The sequence below is a fragment of the Notothenia rossii genome, assembly GCF_949606895.1.
Source record: "Notothenia rossii genome assembly, chromosome: 8".
Lineage (NCBI taxonomy): Eukaryota > Metazoa > Chordata > Actinopteri > Perciformes > Nototheniidae > Notothenia > Notothenia rossii.
In genome coordinates, this window is record NC_136906.1 from 76537837 (window position 1) to 76562836 (window position 25000).

A 25000-nucleotide genomic window follows, 5' to 3' on the forward strand; every position below is an offset into this window, starting at 1 on the left:
TGAAGCATAGAAATGAGCCCTTAACATAGTCATCTATTTGAGTAAGTAGGTTTTAAAGTATTGTTTTACTAGGCTTTATACTTTAGCTGGTACATTCTTCTCATTGTATTTGAGGCTAAAAAGGCTTTGAAACGGAAAAATTCTTTTTCTGGTGTCAACATGTTTGAATCAAGGTGGTTAATTACTTGATTGACTTAGTTTGCCCACATATGTACTTCGCTCAGAATACAAAAACATGTCTTGTCAACAAAAACTTAAATACTAGCAATAATAAAATGAAAACACAAAACATACTGAAGGATGTTCAAAGCAGATTACAAGGCCTCATAATGATCTTATAGTTATTTTATATATAGTGGAGGCTTGTGGTGCAGTGGGTTAGTGCGTTGGTGTTGGGATCAGGGGAGCACAGGTTCAAACCCCACTGCACTCAGCATGTCGTTGTGTCCCTGAGACACTTCACCCCAAATTGCTCCTGTGGGGATTGTCCACGGTATAGAGTATGCAAGTCGCTTTGATGTAGTTATGTGTGTGCCAGAGAGTCAATTCATTCCCTGCTGCTAAGTGTTAGCATGATGTAACACAGTGTGCTGTCCTGCTGACAGGAAACAGTTGTAGTGGTGTGTGTGTGTGTGTGTGTGTGTGTGTGTGTGTGTGTGTGTGTGTGTGTGTGTGTGTGTGTGTGTGTGTGTGTGTGTGTGTGTGTGTGTGTGTGTGTGTGTGTGTGTGTGTGTGTGTGTGTGTGTGTGTGTGTGTGTGTGTGTGTGTGTGTGTGTGTGTGTGTGTGTGTGTGTGTGTGTGTGTGTGTGTGTGTGTGTGTGTGTGTGTGTGTTAAAAACATCATTGTTATTAGTTTAGAGCCTGAGGCAGATCAGAGGGGAGAGGAGGAGCAGGGACAAACAGAGAATAGGAATGAATTAAGGAGCGAATAGATTATGAACACCTCTCACGCAGCCTTCCTGTTCAAAAATAATCTCATCCAGCGCCGGTGTGTTTCCACGCTCTGGAGGTGAGAGGAGGTGTGTTGGTACTTAAGATCTTCCTGCTAGATTACACTAGATGTTTGTGCCCCAGAAAACCAGTGCACCTTAAACACGCAGCCTATTAGCATGCGGAGACTGTGTGTCTGAAATAGCTTCAGCCAGCAGATCCTAATACCAGCCAGGAGAGTCCTGAGCAGCTAATCCATTTACAGCCGACACGTGGAGATCCTGAGCAATGAATCCAATAACAATGAACACACTGGGAATGTTTATGGTTTGGGCCCCACATGAACACACTGCGTTAGAGAACAGCAAGCCTTACTCACCGATAAACTGTGATCGCTAAACTGTTATTTTTGTGGCAAAGTCTGCGAATCCTTCCAACAAATGTCTAAATGTTGTCTCACTATTTGGGCTAGGTAAGTTGCAGTATATGGCAGTGTTTTTACGGTCATTAAAAACCTGGAAAAGTCATGGAAATTCAAAGTGCTAATTCCAGGCCCTGGAAAAGTTATGGAAAACAATATTTTTCCCAACGTTTGGGAAAAGTCATGGACATGTAACTACAATTGCATCAAATATGAAAATCAATTAACCATCACGAGACAAAAAAGCAACATTTTTGAAATAAAAAAAAAACAGCAAATGTATTTTTTTGTTTAACTAGGAAACGTTTGCTTTTTTAATTTTAATTGACTTATTGTTTACTTATTGATTATTTAGTTTTTCTGGCTTTTATAGTAACACAATAATGTAACATTACTAATACTATAACATAAATTAACCATCTGCATAATTATCTTTAAATATGTGATACTTCTTTATTACTTCTGTCATTTTACTGAATGCAGGATCGCATTAGGTTTACAAATCTAAAGCACGAATGATTAATTGATAACCAAAAGAGCTTGATCTAATTTAATGACATTAAAAACACGCATTCTGCATAATCATCTGATGGATCTGTGTATTTCAAACAGTCGTAAAGGTTGACTGTCCTTACCTATTTTTTTATATTGGTCAACAAACTTCAACATATGGTAGATCGAAAAACTCCTCTTCCTTATTACAGACGTTATATAATGACGACTGTTCAATGTCAAACGAGTTACAGTGAACTTGCAGAAAAGTTCAATTGAAAATGAGATATATCAATAGTTCTACGTTAGTGTTTGTAAAATATAAACAGGGTTCTTACGGGTCATTAAAAACCTGGAAAAGTCAAGGAAATTCAAAGTGCTAATTCCAGGCCCTGGGAAAGTCATGGAAAACAATATTTTTCCCAAAGTTTTGGAAAAGTCATGGAAATGTAACTAAAGTTGCATCAAATATAATTTATATTTGATCTAATCGCAGAAATAGTAATACTATGATGTTAATAAATACTGTATCGTATAGTAATGAAACGTAAAATGGCATTTAACTGACGAGGTATTTTGCTGGTGAGAGATTTTTAGTTGCTTTAGCGTGTAGAAGCTAGTAAGCCTACTATTTGATTTGTTTTAGATAGGACCAACATGTTTCATATGCAGACCTTATTTTCCTATTCCATGTTAAAATAAACAATTTTCAGTGGTACGCTGAGAAAGAGTAATTTTTTTGGTCATGGAAAATTAGGTAAAGCTCCTGGAGAAGTCTTTGAAAATCCTTGGTGAAAAAGTGTATGAACCCTGATATTGGCAGACTCATTTAGTTTTAAGGTGTTTGGATTACCTGTTGCAAAACACAAGCAACTTTAAGATGTGACCTTGGCTACAGGGGCTTAATAAAGACCTTGGATCGAGGTGTCACCATGCTCAGCCTCCAGTTGATCTTGCGAGGATCTCTTTTTAATGACGGTTGTAATCGAGTGCAACCTTTCACCGTTTGGGTATTAAGAACTCATTCATATTTTATTGCAACTCATTTTAGCTCTTATCCGTTGTACGTGACGGGTATCAGTACTGAAGAAACAACTGAACCGGTTTCCTGCTGGACTGAAAGACTAAATGTATCCTTTTAATGTCTAGTTTACGGGCAACAGGTCACACTGAGAGAGCGACTCAATGAAACACTGGTTTACCGTCTGCTCTGGTCGTTTGGGTTGTCATTCTCAGTTAGTGTTGTTCTAAAGTGAGCTCGGTATCAATGACTCAGCAGGGGGGTTACCTTGGTTGCTGATTGGCTAATGGTTACTCAAGCCAAAACATCGTTATGACATCATAAAATGGCCAAATTCTGATCAGCTCATTTTCAGACAGGTTTTTATAGAAATGGATCAAAAAGAGAGAGAATCTTTGTTCCTGAAACTTTCAGAGTCTCTTTCCACAGAGGGGACACATGTTGATGTAGAAGAGACATGAAGAAGAGGGGACACATGTTGATGTAGAAGAGACATGAAGAAGAGGGGACACATGTTGATGTAGAACAGACATGGAGAAGAGGGGACACATGTGGATGTAGAAGAGACATGAAGAAGAGGGGACACATGTTGATGTAGAAGAGACATGAAGAAGAGGGGACACATGTTGATGTAGAAGAGACGTGAAGAAGAGGGGACACATGTTGATGTAGAAGACACATGAAGAAGAGGGGACACATGTTGATGTAGAAGAGACATGAAGAAGAGGGGACATGAAGAAGAGGGGACACATGTTGATGTAGAAGAGACATGAAGAAGAGGGGACACATGTTGATGTAGAAGAGACATGAAGAAGAGGGGACACATGTTGATGTAGAAGAGACATGAAGAAGAGGGGACACATGTTGATGTAGAAAAGACATGGAGAAGAGGGGACACATGTTGATGTAGAAAAGACATGGAGAAGAGGGGACACATGTTGACGTAGAAGAGACATGAAAAAGAGGGGACACATGTGGATGTAGAAGAGACATGAAGAAGAGGGGACACATGTTGATGTAGAAGAGACGTGAAGAAGAGGGGACACATGTTGATGTAGAAGAGACATGAAGAAGAGGAGACACATGTTGATGTAGAAGAGACGTGAAGAAGAGGGGACACATGTTGATGTAGAAGAGACATGGAGAAGAGGGGACACATGTTGATGTAGAAGACACATGGAGAAGAGGGGACACATGTGGATGTAGAAGAGACATGAAGAAGAGGGGACACATGTTGATGTAGAAGAGACATGAAAAAGAGGGGACACATGTGGATGTAGAAGAGACATGAAGAAGAGGGGACACATGTTGATGTAGAAGAGACATGAAGAAGAGGGGACACATGTTGATGTAGAAGAGACATGAACGTTAGCTTTTAACTTTTGCCGATCGAATTTACGCTAGGGCTGCTCGATTATGGCAAAAATCATAATCTCGATTATTTGGGTCAATAATTGATATCACGATTATTAAAAACAAAAACATCCATTTATTGGAGAAAACTAATTTGAACAATATGTTTTTAACAGTTGATTACCCTGAACGTTGAGTATAATTCAACTGAAAAATCAATTAAACATTTTTTATTTGAAAATGAAAAAAAAAAAAGTAATAATAATAAAATAATCGTTCTATTTCGATTACGTTGTTTTCGTAATCGTTGCAAGCCATAATTGCTATTAAAATACGATTAATTGAGCAGCCCTAATTTAGGCCTCAAATTCATAAAAGCTTTGTTAATAAGTGTAGATTATCCTGCCAAACCATACGTATAACTAAAGTGTGTTTGGCACAGAATTTTGAAAACAATTGGAACAATCCAAACCCATTTAGTTGATTCTCACTCACTCGAGCCTCGTTGCGGGGAAATTATACAGATGGCTAGTCCGCCCCTGAAAATGTCTATGCAAACGTTATTATTAATAATAATTAAAAACAAAAAATTATAAAAAAAATTAATCAATTTTTTTTTACATTTTCCATTTTTATTTTGTAATCATCTCGCGACCCCCACTTTGGGAACCCCTGCTATAGGTGACAGTGTAGTGCCAACATGACAGTGGCCCACTATCAGTGTGTGCACAGATACTCCGTCTGAAGGTGTAGGATAAATGGTGTTAGTGTGTCTAATCCTGTTGCAGGGTCTGGAGAGAGACTCATTGAAACCTGGATTAGCAGGACAGACAAATGCGGAGCTGGGGGAGGAGCCACTTCTGAAGTGAGAGTGGGTGTTAGATTGGAAACGAGTGTTCACGGTGCTATAAAGCCCCCCCAGCCAGCGCCAGATTAAAATAAGATGGAACTTCAATGATTCCCGCTGGGGGAATTGGGTTCTATCAGCAGCAGATAATGGGACTCGGCACAGGAAAATGTTCCCTTTCACAGGGAATCGAGGGATATTTGGGTTTGACTTTTTAGCAGAAACGAGCCAATCAATCATCCAGATTGATCATAACGGACTGACAGTCACTTAGAATAGGTTACATTCCACATAATGTGTTGACATTGTTCTCGGGGTTAATTATTGATTTCAGTGTGATGTTGAATTGTGCAAACAAATAGATCCTTAATGTCAGAGCTTCAGGCCCAAACTGCCGCTTCTGGGATTGGATTTTTTGTCATTGAGTTTTTCAGTCGAGACAGATCAAGTAGTGAGAATTGGATCTGGGATAGAGGTATCAGGCATGGGTGCTCTCACTCAGACTGTGTTGTAAGAATTGAAAGGAGTTGCATCAGTAAAGAAATGGATAACTCTACAGTGATGTTGGCACACAGTTTGATTTAAATGTCTCTAAAGTGATGAATTACTGGTTACTAAACATTGTGAAGAATAATAATATAAAATGTAGTTCGTCTCAGATTATTTTCTATATCCAGGGTTATCAAATGTTCACTTGAAGTAACTCTACAGGAAATGTTCACATGACTTGGCAGCCGACCTGAGTTGCTTAATACATCAGCCAATTGGAAGTGTGGTAACTGCTTTTATAAGGAATCAAAGCGTTAAGCATTTTTTTTAGGTAAAAATGCCACAAGTTCTTGACTTCCAGCTTTTCAAATATGAGTGGTAGTACACAATTTATTACTGTTTATACGTATATGTCCAACAACAAGGGAAAAAAAAGTATCTTCAGGGTTGTTTTGAAACCGTGTTTTTTTTATTATATAAGCTAGTTATGTTTACCTATAGTTTTTGATAAAAAAATAAAGCATATGTGTCGAACAAAATCTCATTATCCAATTCTCTTCTCATGGCATTAGCCTTAGGGCTGCTCGATTATGGCAAAAATCATAATCTCGATTATTTGGGTCAATAATTGAAATCACGATTATTAAAAAACGATTATCCATTTACTTTGAAAACATCCATTTATTGAAAAAGAAACATTTGAACCGTGTGATTAACAGTTGATTACCCTGAACTTTAAGTATAATTCAACTGAAAAACCAATAATAATAAAAAATCGTTTTATTTCAATTAAGTTGTTTTCATAATCGTTGCAAGCTAAAATCTTAATTGCGATTAAAATACGATTAATTGAGCAGCTCTAATTAGCCTCAGAACATCTGGTATCTTTGAGACAAACAACCCACCGCTTTGCTTTCAAAAAACAACTTAATTGTCTTTGTCACAGCTCAGAGTTGATTGTCCTCTATTCATTTCTCCTCCTCCTCCTCCCTTACAGATGATGAAACACGCGTGGGACAGCTACCGGCGCTACGCCTGGGGTTCCAATGAGCTCAGGCCCGTCTCCAAGACAGGCCACTCAAGCAATCTATTTGGTGAGTGTGAGACCACACACACACACACACACACACACACACACACACACACACACACACACACACACGATTGATCTCTTGTCCCTGCCACCAGTAGCCTTGACCTTTAGATTAGCAGCCACATTGGCCGTCAGTAAGAGTCATCCATCTAAGATATGAATGCTTCTAAATGTCAACGTTATCATATATTTAGATTCTGTTTATGCTGCTTGCCAGTTGTTGGTGTCTGCGCTGTGTTTCTACTCGGACTGATCCTCCTCCAGTTTTCTCTGTGTGTGTGTGTGTGTGTGTCAGTAGCAAATTAAACTAGGATACTAACTGCATATTTTTAAAGTCCTTTTCTTATCCCCCTCAGCTACAGAAACACACAGACTCGTAGTGCTGTCTCTTTGTGTTTATTTGGCTGAGATCGTTGGCTTAAAAGCTGGACTCGGATAATTGCCGCCAAAGTAAACACGGAGCTTAAAGGAGAGAATCCCGCAGCTCTGTTACCACGGCGCACACAAGCCAATGGCAGAGGGTCAATACAACTCATTAACATCACATTTCATCTCCAGTGTATTTGGTTTTCTCCCTGATTGTGCCAAGGTATAAAGGGAACCGTGACTTGAAAGAGTTGATTTAAAACAGCCCCTTATATGTTTTAAAAGGAGTCCTGACACTTCTGATGTAGCCAATTAGAGGATACCATCTTGTAAGTGATATCATATTTAGAATAACTGTTTAATGAGACAGTCAGGTGTAGTGTGTGTTCTCCAATCCAAGTGTTGTTTGTACACATAATGAGTACTGTAATTATTTCTGACTGATTGGATTAATAAGAACGGGAATTGGATTTTTTATTTGTTAAAATCTCTTCCTCTGTCTCTCTCTTGACCTAATTAAATCCTGTGTGTGTGTGTGTGTGTGTGTGTGTGTGTGTGTGTGTGTGTGTGTGTGTGTGTGTGTGTGTGTGTGTGTGTGTGTGTGTGTGTGTGTGTGTGTGTGTGTGTGTGTGTGTGTGTGTGTGTGTGTGTGTGTGTGTGTGTGTGTGTGTGTGTGTGTGTGTGTGTGTGTGTGTGTGTGTGTGTGTGTGTGTGTGTGTGTGTGTGTGTGTGTGTGTGTGTGTGTGTGTGTGTGTGTGTGTGTGTGTGTGTATCAATGGGTGGTAAATGTGACAGTTTAGAGCAGCTCTTGACTAGATACGATGGCATTCAAAGAGGTGTCTGTGCGCCCGCTGCTGATAAGAGAAATCTCTTGACACCAAATAAACTTGTGATGCGGTTTGAATTTTTTCTATGTGTTTATTTTTATTTATTTAATGTTCCCCTTCTATGTCAAGTAGCAGGTCTGTGTCAGAGTACCAATATATTTCCTTCTAGATAATTTACAGGAAACTGCCTCGAATTTCTAGTGGAAATAAGAGGAGAGATGGCCATGTTTAAAATTGGTGTGACATTATCACCTTGTTAACATTTCAATAAACAGTTGTTTATTGACACATCCATCAGACGTGTGTTTCTGCCATTGTAACGGGAGTATTAGGTCCCCTTCTAGCTCTATTTGCTTCACTCTTTAAGGAATTAAGTGGCTCTAAGGCTGCTCCATTCAGCTAGTTGTTTGCTGTTGTGCTGGTGGCTTAGAGTGCTTTTCTGCTGGAATTAGGTTAATGTGAGCAGTGGGAGTGGACCCAACCAGTGCAGTGTTTGGCCGTTAACCAAAACAAAGAGCTCAGAGACACTACTTTTAAGACTTGAGGGAAACTGTAGAGTAAAGGCCCGGACACACCAATCTGACAACAAAGAACTCACAGAGACGGACCCCGACTGTTGTGTCGCCTCGTGTCTCCTGCGTATTGGCCATGTGTCGCACTGGAACACACCGCAAACACTTCAGCCGACGGCCAAGTAGCACGTACGAACTGCGCATGCGTGAGTGGCAATAACTCTCCTTACCAGCAGGCGGCGGTAGTGTGCATTCGTCATTCAAAAGAGGCAACAACCGGAAGACAGACTGCGTGATAACCGAGAGAAGAAGAACAGACTGCGTGATATAAACATGTGCGTTCCATTTTCCCTCTACAGTGAGAAGCTCATGGGGCTTTCCCGAACCTGTGTCGAGAGCTGGAGTTAAATGAAATCTCAGATTTGCCTTCTTAATAGTTTGTTTGGGTCCCTCACTTCCGTTTCGCTTCTCATGCTCTGATTCGCTAGCTGAACAGCCAATCAGAGTGATTTCTTTCGCCGACTGCCTTTGGCCAACTGCCACCGGTTTTCGGATGAAAAGGCGTCGGCCCGGCTGAAAAGACCCGGCGGTGCGGGACACACCAATCCGAGTAGGGCTTGTCGACGCTCATCGTCGGCCTGACGCCCACCAACGCCGATAATCGGGTTGGTGTGTCCGTACCTTAAGGTGTTCCCAACCACAAGTAACCAATATCACTTCATACACAGCCATTCAATTGATTCCTAATATAAAATGATGCATTTGTGCAGCTCTTCAGAATATTTAAGTAATGACAAAAATTCATTTGATGTACGTATGCACTATTCTAATGCATCAACAACTTCACTATTCTGAACCTTCAACATGGAACAAACATTAGCAACACAAAACCTCACCTCCCCTTCACTTGCTATTAGTTTTTAAAGTCTTATATCAACACACCTAACACACCTAAACATACATTTTGTATCTTGATTGCAGTAGTTGACCTCCGAGGGATGTGATTGGCTGTTTATGGTGATATTTTATGTGCAGGTGTGTTGGTTTGTTTAGAGATTACAGAATGAGTTTTCTGTCTAATCTTAGCAGTCGTTTCTGAACATCATGTCTCTGAACTCTTTCTGTATCTTTCATCATCAGTTCACAACGTTTGCATTGTTTGTGTCAAGGTGCTATAGCTGAAACGTTGATTTTCCTGTATCTACTTTGTTTCTGGAACAACATCAAGCGACATTATGACAGTACTTTGCGCATATACAAACCGGGTGTTTCAAACAATGTTGGAAGCCACAGTCTTGGGTCAGGACTGTGTTGTTTGATTCAGGAAGTGAAATGGCTCTTCTGATGTTAAGCCTCCTTTATGTCTTTACAACAAACTGTTTGTCAAGCTTTACCTGTCAAAAGAGAATAGACAGGTCGCCGGTCTACTGCACACACACAGAGACATGTTCTGGTATACTGAGGTAAACACATTTTATGCAACAACGTTCATTTGTTGTCAAGACTTCACCTTGTGTCTTGTAATGAAAGAAAGCAATGGCTTGTGTCAAATGTGGTACAAAAGCCCTATAGTATTGTAGTATTGAAAACAGGGTGTTTGTCATTGAAGCACCTATGATTGAAATGCATAATTTCAGTCCTCGCCCTGGGGAAAAGGCCAAAAACCCCACTAAGTCAATTCCATTATACAGTGTGGAAGATTTACAGGCTCATTTTTAATGATTTCCTTCTTATGTTTAATGAGGAAATGTAATCAGCTTTGTGTAAATTCCATCCACTGTTTCATTACTGGAATGTATCATACGTAAATTCAGGAAGAAAGAGGAAAGCAGCTGTGTGAATACTAATTGTTAGATTAGTCTGTCTCTCTGTTCGCCGTCTCTTTCCATCCCTCATGACGCCGCTAAAGAAAAGTAAATAGGTTTCAGTCGACTGCTTCCTCAGACTTACTCCCATCAGTAAATAAAGACAGCTTGGGCCTGGGGCCTCATCACAGCCAACTCCTAAAGAACATGATGTATGATGATAATATTAGCCTGACCTGGAGTATTATGCCAAAAAGCCACTTTCCATACCTGAGGCTATTTCCCTGATTCACAGTTAGCTGGATTTAAACCGGCCAGGGGGAAGTGGGAATATAACGTTTGCTCTTCGGAGTTAGAAGGTTCAGCATTTCATTTAAAAATTGATCCACATGATAAATATTAGCAGACCTCTCCATAAGGCATGGTTACATAACTATTTATATTAATATGAAACGAGCTTGCCTCAGAGGACTCCCACATGAATCATATCCATGCAACTATAGATGTGTATTACTTTCTCAATTAGTCAATGAATTATTCGGTGAAACAAGGTTCTTTAAGACGATATCTACAAATTGCTTGTTTAGTCCGACCAACTATATACTCAAATATATTACATTTTTAATCACCAAAAGACAAAGAAAGAAAGCAACTCCACAGAATTGAGGGAATGTGAGCTGATTATCCGTCAATTAACTAATCACCTAATAATTTAATCCGTAGTGTTGGGGAATCATTTGCTTGGGTATTCAACTTTGCACGGTTCATCATTTTCTGCCTCTCTCCCATGGCATAGGTCTACGGCCTTGGGTATTGCTGCTATCTCTCTTAAGGAGGGGCAGCTTGGGCGCATTGTTGTTGCCAGCTTATGACCGAGCAAAAGCATGACATCTGGATGCCCTTCTTTTTAGGAACGCAGGATCCCTGGCGCACATTCTTTTCTATGGACGACAGCAGTTAGATTCAGGGTCCATATTTCTTTAGTCTCGCTGATAAAGAATGTTGATTATTCCACTCTGAACTAGTTCAAACCTGGAGCTACAGAAGGGTTCTTCAGAATTGATTGTGGCATCTCATCCGTGTGGTCAACTCGTGACCCGTGACATGTCTTGTGAATTCTCCGGCCGAAGCTCCAAATAAACCCTCAGTGTTCGCCATCAAAGCTCCAGCTCTCCTCGTGTCTCTGATGCCCCTTTCACACCAACGCTTTTCCCGTTCTAGCTCCGTGCTAGAGCTTTTCTGGTTCGGAACCGGTTTTTATTTTCAATAGATTTGGCGTATGCAGGGCTTGCTTCTAGACCGACAACTTTTTGGTGCTGGAAACAAACCGGATTCCGGAGCTTAGAGGCGGCTCCGACGCGGTGTGAACAGGAACAACCGGTGCTTTTCAAGCTCCAGCTCCGAACCGGCCCTGGAACCGCGTTGATCTGAAAGGGGCATGTGAGTCCTGACTCCAATTGCTTCAGAAGTTTCCCCCACACGTAGTATATAATATATACAGTTTTGTAGTCCTTTCAAAGTCAACTATATCTTAAAAAAAATACTCTCATCTCAATAAACTCGATAAACTACTGCCAATGTTTATGATAACACAGGATGATGGGTCGGAAAAGGTTGGGAAATCCTCAGTTGTGCAAGATGGACCTATTATTTCCAGTTAACAACTTGAGAATGGATTTTTAAACAATCTTTTATTAAGACTGGACAACCCACAGTTCTACTCTTCAGAGAGGTTAAATGGGAACACTGCTGATGGGCTGGATCTCTATTTATGGGCGATGGGGGAGGTTGAATCTGTCCCTTCTGTTGTCATTTCCTGAAGGAAACCAACTCTCGCTCCCAGACTCCAGCTGTGCTTCCTTTGACTGGATGTTGCTCCAAATTCAAACACATTTTAATGCACTCTTTTACCTTTTTTATTACAGCACAGCATTTATCTACTTAACACTTGAAGACAGTTATTGCTCAACTCCTGACGAACACTAACACCCATAGCTCTTCCCAAAATGTTGGCAGGCAACTGTGTTTATATTCTCAACCTACTACTTTGGCAAACAACCAACTATCGTGGGTATGTTTCATCAAACGCTATTACAAAATATGTTTGTCCATTTCAACAGCAAACACTTCAATAGCAAAGAGCAAGAGATATGAGCACAATGCCATCTGCTTGTTATCTCCTATTAGCGTTGACCATATTCAATCAGCGTCTGATTTAATAACTGCGTATATCTTTAGTTAATGTGCTGTAGGCAGCTTTGATTTCGAGGCACCAAGTCTCTGTTGTAAATAAAGCGTTAGAGGGAAGTGTACAGGCTGTGTTAGTGTTAGACAAATTGTTTTAAAGGTCAAGACGCTGAATAAATGACTCTGCACGTGAAACAAATTAAAATAAGTGCTGACAAACAGAATTTGTAGATGGGTTTGTCCTGAGAAAACCTTCCATTGATCGATTTTAATTTTACTTTGATGGCTTATTTAGTTATAATCCACTTAATATGTGACATTTAAAACGATGAGTTCAAGGGCTTACACATAATGTAATCCAATATATTTCTATGTTTCATTTTAAAAGACCTTCAGAGATCCAACAATCCAAAAAGGTTAGATATTAATAACAATACAGGATGATGATAATGTATTTGTGCAGCACTAGTACCGTGGGTATTCTGTCTCAGAAGACAAGCTAATTAATCGTATACAGCATCAGTGTGAGTGACATCTGAGGTCTAAATCAAAATCACATTCAATAACTGTAACACATTATATACATATTTAAAATGAAGTGCTCTGCTGCCATAATAATTGAATTGCACATTGATTAGGCATCTGAAGGGCAGACTGATTACGCTTCGCTCCAACGTCTGGCTTCCTGTAACAGCTTTTCGTCGTGGTGCAACAATTTCAGTCACAAACAATATTTCACCCAGAATCCTTTGCAGTTACCCGCTTGTCAACACTGCTCCATGAATACAGTTTGTGCAGCTCACATATGATCCGTCTAGTAATGTAGCCGCTGACTGATAGTGACATTTTGGACCCAGCATCAATAATAATATTCTGCCAAATTGATCGTTTGTTTCAAGTGTAGGATGTTCTCTGTGTTTACGTGAGTTACTTTAGGGCTATGTGTCGTAATCTTAAGAGGACGTATAATGTTCATTTTCAGGTTCATAATTGTATGTAGTGTCTCTACTACTCGGACATGTCTCAAAAAGCTCTTTATTGTTCTCATACTGCCTGTGCTGCAGCACCTCTTTTCACCCTCTGTCTGAAACCAGAGCCCAGTCTGCTCTGATTGGTTAGCTGGCCGGTTCTGTTTGGTCGACCGCTTCAAGATGTCCGTTACCTTAGCCTATCACGTACAATGTGTTGGAGCGCAAGCCAATAGAAGACTGAGTGTTGCATAGTGATATCAGTGTTTTACAGACTTTGGGATTTTAGCCTTTGCAGACCATTCACATGAATAAAAACTTATATAACACACTACAGGAAAGGGTAAACCCCCCAAAATATAATATGGCCCCTTCAAACAGTGTTTATATAAGGCAATCCTTTATCAGCTGTCAAACATCAGCTCCCTGCCCCTGGAAATAATGTAGATATACCCCTTTCTTTTTTTAAATCTAAAATGAAATACACCTAGAGGCGACCGTGGCATCCATCTCTCCTCCTGTCATTTCCAATCCCTGTCTCCATCTCTTAGCACTCAGCTCAGCTGTCTATAACCAGCACACTGCTATTGAGGCTGACGCACAAGAACGGGTATCTTTCTGTTTCTAAATCCAGGGCAGGTGAAATCCAGTTGGGACATTGCTGTTAGCTGACAGACACATTCAACATACTTTGAGTCAAGAAGAGTCCATGACCTGCAGAATATAGATGATATCGTCTTCAAATTATATATTTTTTTTATTTCAACATTTTTAAATACTTATTCATGCAAAGGAACTCTAGCACACGTTTTCCTGAACTTCTCTCAGAACAGCCCGCAAGGTCTTTGTCCACACAGATCTGTCTGAACATAATAATTTAAACATCCCCTGGAATAAAATGACCTTTCTAAGATAAGATTCTCCAGATCATCAGGAGCTCATTTGTGGAGCTCACTGTCTGTGATTGTCAGCCTTAAGATGCTCCCTGACTCATGTTAGACATTATGGAGTTTAATTTAATAACAGCCCCATTATACGCCAATGAGCCAGAGGTGGAGTTTGTACCAAGGCCTTATTATTGAATCCAGTTCCAAAGGACATGCTGGCTATAAAAACAAGATTTCTGTAATGTAGTACACTGATACACTGTTCTAAGATCAATGAATGCATTATGGGAATGCGTTTTGAGTTTTAGAATCTGGCATTAACCGTTCCTTATGAACGTGGCATGCGGTTTAATGTGGGTTGTATTCTCTCTAATAAATATATTCCTCACAAGAGAAGAGAATTTAATTTGGGATAGCACTACAATGGATTACCATGTTGACTTAGCTTCTTCTCCCTGGCACTGTTTATATTTCCAGATGTAATAATGAATGAGTCGTGTATTACGTTTTCTATGTCACTTGCCCAACATTGGACAGTATATTTATTTCATTTGTGGAAAAAGGCAAGAAATGCATGTTGCTATCGATTAGCCACCAACTTATAAAAGGAAATCACAACACTTTGCATTCTTATCAGTTAGCTGTTTAGTCATCTTACTGCCCTTTATTTGAATCTGTTGTCTAAGGCCCCGTCAACACGGAGACGATATCAGTTGAATCCGCTAACGTTCTCTATCGTATAGACGGTTCGTCCACACGAGGCCGAAACGGAAACGGAAACGCGGATTTGTAGTCAAATGCAAACCAAAATAAGCATAATAGGGCCTCTTTGATGCCCTCGATGGAAGCTTTAAATATACATTTCTATTGGAGCATAAGGTGGATATAGTCTCTAATCTTTTCAAAAAAGGAAAAACAATTGCCTTTAGAATGCACATAGCTGCAGTATGTGCTTGGTGGTGTTTCCTGTCAGTAGTGTTTCCTCTCGGTAGTGTTTCCTTTCAGTAGTGTTTCCTTTCAGTAGTGTTTCCTGTCGGTAGTGTTTCCTTTCAGTAGTGTTTCCTGTCGGTAGTGTTTCCTGTCGGTAGTGTTTCCTGTGGGTAGTGTTTCATGTCTGTTGTGTTTCCTGGCAGTAGTGTTTCCTCTCGGTAGTGTTTCCTCTCGGTAGTGTTTCATGTCGGTAGTGTTTCCTCTCGGTAGTGTTTCCTGTCAGTAGTGTTTCCTCTCAGTAGTGTTTCCTGTCTGTTGTGTTTCCTGGCAGTAGTGTTTCCTCTCGGTAGTGTTTCCTCTCGGTAGTGTTTCCTGTCGGTAGTGTTTCCTCTCGGTAGTGTTTCCTGTCAGTAGTGTTTCCTCTCAGTAGTGTTTCCTGTCAGTGTTTCCTGTCTGTTGTGTTTCCTGGCAATAGTGTTTCCTCTCGGTAGTGTTTCCTCTCGGTAGTGTTTCCTCTCGGTAGTGTTTCCTGTCAGTAGTGTTTCCTCTCAGTACTGTTTCCTCTCAGTTGTGTTTTCTGTCAGTACTGTTTCCTGTCAGTTGTGTTTCCTCTCAGTAGTGTTTCCTCTCGGTAGTGTTTCCTCTCAGTTGTGTTTTCTGTCAGTGCTGTTTCCTGTCGGTTGTGTTTCCTCTCAGTAGTGTTTCCTCTCAGTAGTGTTTCCTGTCAGTAGTGTTTCCTGTCGGTAGTGTTTCCTGTCAGTTGTGTTTCCTCTCAGTAGTGTTTCCTCTCAGTTGTGTTTTCTGTCAGTACTGTTTCCTGTCGGTTGTGTTTCCTCTCAGTTGTGTTTTCTGTCAGTAGTGTTTCCTGTCGGTTGTGTTTTCTCTACGTTGTGTTTGCTGCAGGTCGTCTCTTTAATTGAGACTCTTGACAGACTACTGGTTGTGCTCCTCAGCAGCCAAACAAGCTAAAGGTTGAAACACTGCCTCTCAATCTGGCCCACGGCAATAACTGGAAGGCACTCACTGTTCAACCAACCAAAACAAACTCCCCATGGGTTGTGTGAGAGTGTGTGTATGGTGTGTGGGGCTTTTTTTCTGTCTAAAATAAACACACTTCACTGAGCCCCAGCACAATAAAGGTCACTACTGATGTCTCCAGTTGCAGGCGAAGAGGAAAAGGCAGGATTTTTAGGTCGTTTAGCATTGTGTGTGTGTGTGTGTGTGTGTGTGTGTGTGTGTGTGTGTGTGTGTGTGTGTGTGTGTGTGTGTGTGTGTGTGTGTGTGTGTGTGTGTGTGTGTGTGTGTGTGTGTGTGTGTGTGTGTGTGTGTGTGTGTGTGTGTGTGTGTGTGTGTGTGTGTGTGTGTGTGTGTGTGTGTGTGTGTGTGTGTGTGTGTGTGTGTGTGTGTGTGTGTGTGTGTGTGATGCCATCTGTCTTGTTTGTCTAAGCTGTAGGCTGTTTTGGAGGAAAAACTCAAGAGACACCTCAAATCTGACTACGCTGAAAACAACATCAATTTCGACAAATACACTTCCTCCCGGTCTCGGTGCACATAATTTACACGTGTTGTAAATGACAACAAATGACACATACAGGATTATATTACAACGTATATTGGAACTAGACCCATAAATCTCTGTGGCTAATATATTTTAGCTTTTTGCAGAGACTGTAATTCAACACTGGTTTGTATGTCCACAAATAAATAAGTAACCATGAAACGTCAGGACAGAAATAAGAAAGTAAAGAAAGATTTTTCAGATCACAGAAACATTGCGTTTATTTTTTAAATGTTCCTCTTAGTACAAATGTGGAATTTCTTTTGTATTTACCGTATACTGAGTGTATGTTATTTAAGACAAATCGGTCATAGTGGAATTGCCCTCAAAAAATCCATCGGGCTATAAATAATAAATAGTTTTTGAGTGAAAGGCTAGCTGTAGGGTTTCAGCCAATAACAGAGTCTAAAACGTATTGGTGTTTTGACGGATAATAATATCAACACCATTGGGAGTAATTGCAAGTCATTCCTAATTTCTCCTCCCCTTCTTCCTGTGTGACTCAATGTCCACTGTTTGGGGAAAAGACTGTTATGTTGCCATGATAAACAACTACTCGACATTAACTCATGGGATTGTTTTTAAAAGGAAAAGAATGATATTACCTTCTCTAATTTGCTTAGATGACGATAGCTAAAATCTGTTTTTGGTGAAAATCAGAAACAGCTTTATTACCAGTGACACGTACGAGGAATTTGACTTGATGTCGTGGTGCATACATTACATTACATTACATGTTACTTGTTAGACGCTTTTATCCAAAGCATAACTCAATACTGTGGACAATCCCCACAGGAGCAATTTGGGGTGAAGTGTCTCAGGGACACAATGACATGCCGACTGCAGTGGGGTTTGAACCTGTTCTCCCCTGATCCGAACATCAATGCACTATCCACTGCGCCACACGCGTCCCTACATAAAAGTACAAAAATAAATTAAAACACAAATAGAGAACTAGAAAAATATTAAAAATAATAAAAAATGTAGTGAAATATAAGAGTATTTACATAGAAATTGAATAAAAATCGGTAGTAATAAAAAAAAAAAGGGGAAAACAGATATTGTTGTGCATTAATGTAATGCATAGAGTATAAGTTATAACATGTTTTATAGATTAAGCCAGTACTTTGACATTATGCTTCAACTCTCAAGGTAAAACAGCATGTAGCTTCCATGATTCATCCCGTCATCCTCGTCCCTTTGCTTCTCGGGGTTAGCTAATTCACGCAGCGCCCCGGCATCCTTTTAGGACTGTGGTTATTTGCTGGACAGTTGGATGGATCAGTAGCTGCAGGCACTGTGAGGGAGCGAAAGGCTGAGCGTCTCCTGAGACACACACACTCTGCAGAGGACGTTATCTGCTCGGCCCTGCCTGCAGCGCTTTAAAAGGCCATTGGATGAATGGCAGCCTTTGCCACAGATGCTGCCAGGGTTTTGTGATGACCTCTTTTTCTTTATGTTATTTTCCCCCTCCTGTCTCCTGTGGCCTTCCCTCCATGGCGGCCCTCTCAATGTCTTTTCTGCTCCTCGGCCCCTTGCAGTGATGATGCCGCTGCTCCTCGCATCGCTTAACTAAAGTGACAGTAGAAATACCCGGACAGAATAAAGCCACTTTCTTTACATTCAAGGCCTTTCCACACGGATAAACAACTCCAAACCGTGAGATACTCAGCTGACTATTATGTGTCTAGAGCTTTTATTGTGAAAGGTATAATTGATCCAATATGCTGGTTTGTAAAGGTTGAAATACGTAACAACGTTTGCTGTCTTGGTTCAAACTACAGAGTATTTGTAGGAAAAAAATCGCAACAGATGCCTTTTTTTCTCACTTCGTAATATAAGCGCTCTGAGTCAATGTATTAATGCACGAAACAAATACCTCCGGTGTGTAACAGCCTTAACACTTGACCTTCAGGTGTCCCGTGTATGACGCATTATAATCAACAGTTACAGTCAGGCCCGGACTGGCCATCGGGAGGACCGGGAGGTTTCCCGATGGCCTGGCCTGTTAAGTGGCCTGCTGGCCTGAGGAATCTTTTTTTAATGTATGTATTGTGAACGCAACGCTGCGCAAATGTGGGTCTGACTCTGTCTCACGGAGGGTGACTGGCTGTCTACATGATGTGGCCTGCCGACATACACTAATGCCCTCGATTGATCTCTGTGTGTCATTCAAGCTCGGGAGGGTGTGTATGTGTGGCGCGAGCGAGAGAGAAAGCGCGCGCACCGGTTACGTGTGTTGCTGTTGTTAGCATCTGGTGCTAGCTAGCTGCGCTAACGGATATAATGAGCTGTCAACAAGGTGGAGGAGAGTCCTCTCCTGTCAGACTGAGAGACTGATAACTACAGCTCAGTGAGGTAAAGGACTCTGAGTGTTTAGATAGTGAACTAGGTGAAAAAAGGTAAGATAAACTTTAAAAACTTGTTGAGAGCTAAAACTAGTCTGTGCTGCTGCCTCAAAGAGGAGCAGGGGGGGAGAGGGAGACGGGTGAGGCTGGTTCAGGTGCCCAGACACAGTCACAACTATAAATGAACCAAAAATAAATAAATACACAAGTTTCAGTGTTTTTTCATATTGGATATGGTATGTTATTGGTTATGGCCATGTTCTTATGATTTTATGATTATTTAAATGTATACAGTTCTGTTTCATATGGGTTTAGTCTCTCTTTATTTCCCCCTCAAAGTGCACCAGATTGATGCATTTAAGTCCAACATTTAAAAAAAAAAAAAAATCTTACTGGGGGATGTCGTGGATATTTTAAACTCGTCAATACTGTAAAGATGTACAATGAGAGTAATCAATAATAAACTGGTGAAAGCAAGCGGCGTTGTCTTTCGTTGGTTCTTTATTTGAAGTGCTTCAAAGGTACATGTCTCACAGAGTACAGAGTAGTCTGCAGGAGTGCACACAGGGTATAATGTGTGTGTGTGTTTTATAGAGGACTGTTGCTGTGCAGAAAGGAAAAGAGATAAGACTTTCCTTAGAAAACTGTTATCTTACAATGCTCTCATAGGGAGGGCCGCATCCTCCAGGTACGACCTTGGCGGGATGCTACCGTGTGGTACAACAGGTCGAGTTGACCAAACAATCTCTAAGCATAATATCATCATTTGGTTTTACTATATAAAGTAATATAAGAAATTGCCACTACAGGGAGCATACCCCCGGACCCCCCTAGAGGATTTGAGGTCCACCTCCACTTAAAATATGTTCACATGGATAGGTTCCTAAATAGATTTGAACTTTTAAAAAAAAAATAGTAACCCCTGTCCATATGTGTATTCTGGGGTAGTAGATTTAAAGTTTAGGGATATCACTATGGGCAGCAACGCTGTAAATATTGACAAATAAATCCAGGAAAATGGCACAAAAGAAAACTGGTAGTGGCCTGTCTGGGCGTATAATTTCCGGCCTGACTTATTGTCCCAGTCCGGCCCTGCTTACAGTCCATATCGATAGCTCGGTGATCACAGAACCACAAAGATCTGTAGCTTTAAAGATCATTTCTACTACCAGGTACATTTTGGTGAAACCAGGTATTCTATTCCTACTGTTTCATTTCTGTTGCGTGTCCTCTGAATAGTAGTTGTTTCTTTGCTTTAGACCATTATTTAATGTATCTCAGCTTTTTTTCTGCTAGCTTTTTGGACTGTGTGTACTCTAGAGACGAGTGCGCCACTACCACTAATTTAACTTAAACCTCTAATGTATTTTCACCTCTTTTATGGCTCTTCAAGGCTCTTGAGTGTGTTCTAAGCGCTGAGAGAGGATAAAGGAGGGGTTGCAGCTCAAAGAAATGTTGAGTGATGAAGTATAAGACCTTCAGAAGCTTTTCCGTAAGGGCTAAAGTCAGCATTGTGGCAGCATTTCTCCAGCACTTCACAACAACCATGGCAGCACATATAAAAGCAAAGCGTAAGGACTCGTTGCAAAAGCCAAGTAAATACATTCTGCCTTTCAATTCTGTTGCATTGCCTGAAGTCAAGCTACAGCTGATTTGAAAATAAAGTAGACATATAGAAGCCACTGATAAAGGTCAAACTCTTAGAAGTCCAAATGATAAAGAATATACTTTTAAAGAAATAAGTTTCTTAAGATGTTTCTTTTAGGGCACTTTTAGGTCTTAAGAGGGAGGTTCTCTCACACTTGAGACACTGCAAGCAAGCACTCCAGCCTACGTTGAGAAAGAGCTTTGGGTGAGAAGACTGGAGAGACCTTCAAAAAGTCCAGGGCGTATGAAGTTTTTTTTTGAGTGCACTGGAGACCAATGGAGAGAGGAGAGGAGTAGCAGGGTCTCAATTGTTTCTTCAATCAAATCTTTTTAATGGTACCCACTCCAGCTGGAGGACTTTGTTAGTCATGCTTAGAAAAGACAAAAGTCCTTGAAACATTTCAAACCAAGTGAAACAAAACTTAAACTGATAAAAAAAACCAGCAGGATAAGGATCAGGTGTCTTTCAGGATGGTAGATGAGGCGTTGGAACATAACGTGCGCAGAGTGAAATGCATGGCTTCGTCTGGGTCACAACCCCATCATTGTGTCACACCAAATTCGATTCAGTGTTCCTGTTTCCTGCCAGCCTCTCTGTCGCTACAGCACAACTACAAAATATCATTACCATCCACCAGTCAGGAAGGCTAATGTTTTTGGTGTCTTCCTATTTTCATGACGAGTCATTTGGTTGGTTATTTAATTTGACATCCAGTCCTGGGCTGCAGCCTCGGCTCCCAACAACAGTGTGTGTGTCTGAATCAGATACTCCATCTCTGTAATTGAAATGGATGGAGTAATTCTGCCCTGGCTTTCCCTCAGGGTGTGTGTGTGTGTGTGTGTGTGTGTGTGTGTGTGTGTGTGTGTGTGTGTGTGTGTGTGTGTGTGTGTGTGTGTGTGTGTGTGTGTGTGTGTGTGTGTGTGTGTGTGTGTGTGTGTGTGTGTGTGTGTGTGTGTGTGTGTGTGTGTGTGTGTGTGTGTGTGTGTGTGTGTGTGTGTGTGTGTGTGTGTGTGTGTGTGTGTGTGTGTGTGTGTGTGTGTGTGTGTGTGTGTGTGTGTGTGTGTGTGTGTGTGTGTGTGTGTGTGTGTGTGTGTGTGTGTGTGTGGATTTAAATCACGCTCTGCACAGAGGTGGGTGGGACAGGGGAGCACTGCAGCAGTTGAGATGGGGGGTATCCATCACACACACACCTTGCAGCTCTGCCTTACACACTCATCTCCTGAGTCTATGTTTTAGAACCTTGAGTCTGCATCCAAATTAATTAATCACACAAACGGACACTAACTTTATATCCCCCTTAAGGCCTCGAACAACCCACTGCAGCAGCACCGCCCATCTTTCTGATGCACACACACACACACACACACACACACACACACACACACACACACACACACACACTCCTCAAAGTCTGACTAGTCCCTTTAAGTTCCCACGCCTGAATAAACGAAGCAGAAATACTAATTGAGAGTTTCATAGCTGCAGTCCTTCCATCTTGTATTGGGTGTAATATCACAGCTTTGCTTTAATCCCTCTTTTCTGTATCACTGTCAACACACACACACACACACACACACACACACACACACACACACACACACACCCAGACACACATACACACAAGTGAAGCGTGGTAATGCCTTTCACTGTAACCTTGACAAAAAGTGTTGACGTTCGAGTATCTGGCAGCAGAAGCCAAAAGGTTAATACACTTTGGGATGTGTGTGTGTGTGTGTGTGTGTGTGTGTGTGTGTGTGTGTGTGTGTGTGTGTGTGTGTGTGTGTGTGTGTGTGTGTGTGTGTGTGTGTGTGTGTGTGTGTGTGTGTGTGTGTGTGTGTGTGTGTGTGTGTGTGTGTGTGTGTGTGTGTGTGTGTGTGTGTGTGTGTGTGTGTGTGTGTGTGTGTGTGTGTGTGTGTGTGTGTGTGTGTGTGTGTGTGTGTGTGTGTGTGTGTGTGTGTGTGTGTGTGTGTGTGTGTGTGTGTGTGTGTGTGTGTGTGTGTGTGTGTGTGTGTGTGTAATGCTTTCTGCCTACGATAACACGATTAGCTCAAGGCTTAGCCATCACTTTTTCTCACCTCCCCTCTGTGACCTCTCACCAGATACAGTGTAGAGTCAACGCTGAGGTAGTGGGGGCTAAATGGGATCAAAATGAGGGATGTCGAGATCGGGATCAAAATGTAGGATTAAGGATTATCCCTGGAGTTTGCATTTAGTTAGCATTACGATACGGGACACATGGGAAACTTTTTCGAATATTTCTTGGCTGCGGAAAGGCAGCGAGTTGAGGAGGAACTTCAGAAGGGGTTTATTTCTAAGACTGAATTTTAATGTGTTTTTTCTTTAATATCCGTGACACTTTGACTGCTGTCAGTCTTTTCAAGGCTGAGGCTGCTATTTTTGAGCAAAAGCTGCTGAGTCAGTGTGCGGAGTCCATTTTAATTTATCCGTTAGTAACACTGGAGCGAGGTTATGTTTACAGCTGCCTGCTATCCGGCTGCTTGTTGTCTTCCAGGGTTGGAGAAATCCTAAAGTTTAGGCCAGTTTCACAAAACCAGGTCATGTCTTAGTACTGAAATGAAAAAGATATTTCTGTTGTTATGTTTTATTCTTCTTTTTTTTTTGTATTTGATTGTTGGAAAACTCGGACCTTATTGCTTTTATCGACTATTTTATTGGCAATTTCAAAATGCAGAAAAACAATCATCGTGACTGCGTTTTAGCAAGCTTGTAAGAAAACTCCATTGACCTGTTTCTCACATTTATTTAAGCCGTGTGTCCATTTTTTTTTTTTTTTACAGCATTGCCATTTTAACTGGAAACATATTACATATTGATTGATTTGATCAGATTGAATGTGCTGTGAATTTAGTTTTTTAATGCCAGGAACAGACTACACAATGTTTTAGTTAGTAGTTTATATATTTTTTAAAAGCTTGCCCAAGAGACATGGCGGACTTCATGTTTGAAAACCACCTGTCTGTCTGATCAGAGAGTTGGCAAACACCAACTATGATGGCACTAAAGGTGATTCTAAAAAAGCATCAATTGTCTCTAATTTAAGTTTTAAATGCAGATCTTTGTTTATTTTGTAAACAAGAAGTGCTTTTACGCCATATTTTCCAAATGAAAGTCACAGAATATGGTGTAAATCTGACTGTAGAGCGAAAAATGCCCAAATCTTCTGTCATGATATCGATAATTTCACATCTTGATAAAAATACTATGAGCATGTTTTTTGATATTTCAACAAAAATATAGTCAATATGGAATAAATGGTAAAGCCTAATATATGATATAAAGAAATTGTAAATAGAACTAGCGGATATCACAATATACACGATATATAAGATAGACATTTTTATATAGTTTTGAAAATATATCTGTCATATTGCCAAGCCCTTTTTGAAGGTGTAGGAGTTATTGAAAACACCACAAGTGCCTGCATTAAAAATGATGTGCAGTCGATAAATGTTTGAGGCAGGGACTTTTTGTGTGTGAAAAAGGACGATGGTGGATGAATTGATCCGTCATTCACACACAACAAACGGCTGTGTGACTGAATAAAAGTGTTTTTGGACGTAATTGAAAGTGTGATGCTGACTAAAGGAAGCTTCAGGGTAAAGAGCACCACAGATTGAGTCACATCTCATGCGGCCTATAGTTGTAAAGGCTGCCTTTTATTGTGATTGGAGGAGCTTTTGTTCACATGGCCGCTGTGATATAATCCACAGATCTGTGCTCAGGCTGAATGGAGGCCTGTGAGCTCTGAATTACCGTGAAAGGGAGACGTGGAAACCTCACTATGGAGCGCTGTGTGACCCGGAGCCGCAGGGCACCAATGAGGTCACCCTTTGTGTTCACATGACGTAAACCATGTGACGTTTACTGTTCCCAAAGCAAAGAAACCAATGTTCGATAAAAAAGCTTTTCATAACCACATGGCGTGATACTTATTAGGCTTTGTCCAACATGATCCGGTACATTTATGATATAAGAACACGGCATAGTGGAATGCTCGATTCTTATTGGTCGATTTGGACGATTCAGAGGTTGTTAATACTAGCTAACACACCGCTGCTAAGGAGAACATGACCGTTGCTAAGGACGATAAAGGGACTGTGACGTCATATCATCCGCAGTAAGACATTCGGTAAATGTAACGTCCGCTGTGGACAACAAACTTTAATTTTCTCCATCAGAAAACACAATGGAATATTTTTTAATATTCTTAATATTAGGGATGCACCGAATATTCGGCCACCGAAAATTATCGGCCGAAAATGGTTAAAAAGGCCCTTTCGGCCGAGAACAGGGTTAC

General features: G+C 40.8%; 1 protein-coding gene across 1 annotated transcript in view; it reads left to right on the forward strand.

Annotated features, from left to right (window-relative positions):
* man1a1 (mannosidase, alpha, class 1A, member 1) overlaps window positions 1-25000 on the forward strand; it is a 168112-nt gene that overhangs the window by 16356 nt on the left and 126756 nt on the right. Inside the window, exon 2 of the mRNA XM_079644772.1 lies at window positions 6551-6647. Within this exon, the coding sequence (XP_079500898.1) occupies window positions 6551-6647 (97 nt within the window). The remainder of the gene's footprint in view (window positions 1-6550; window positions 6648-25000) is intronic.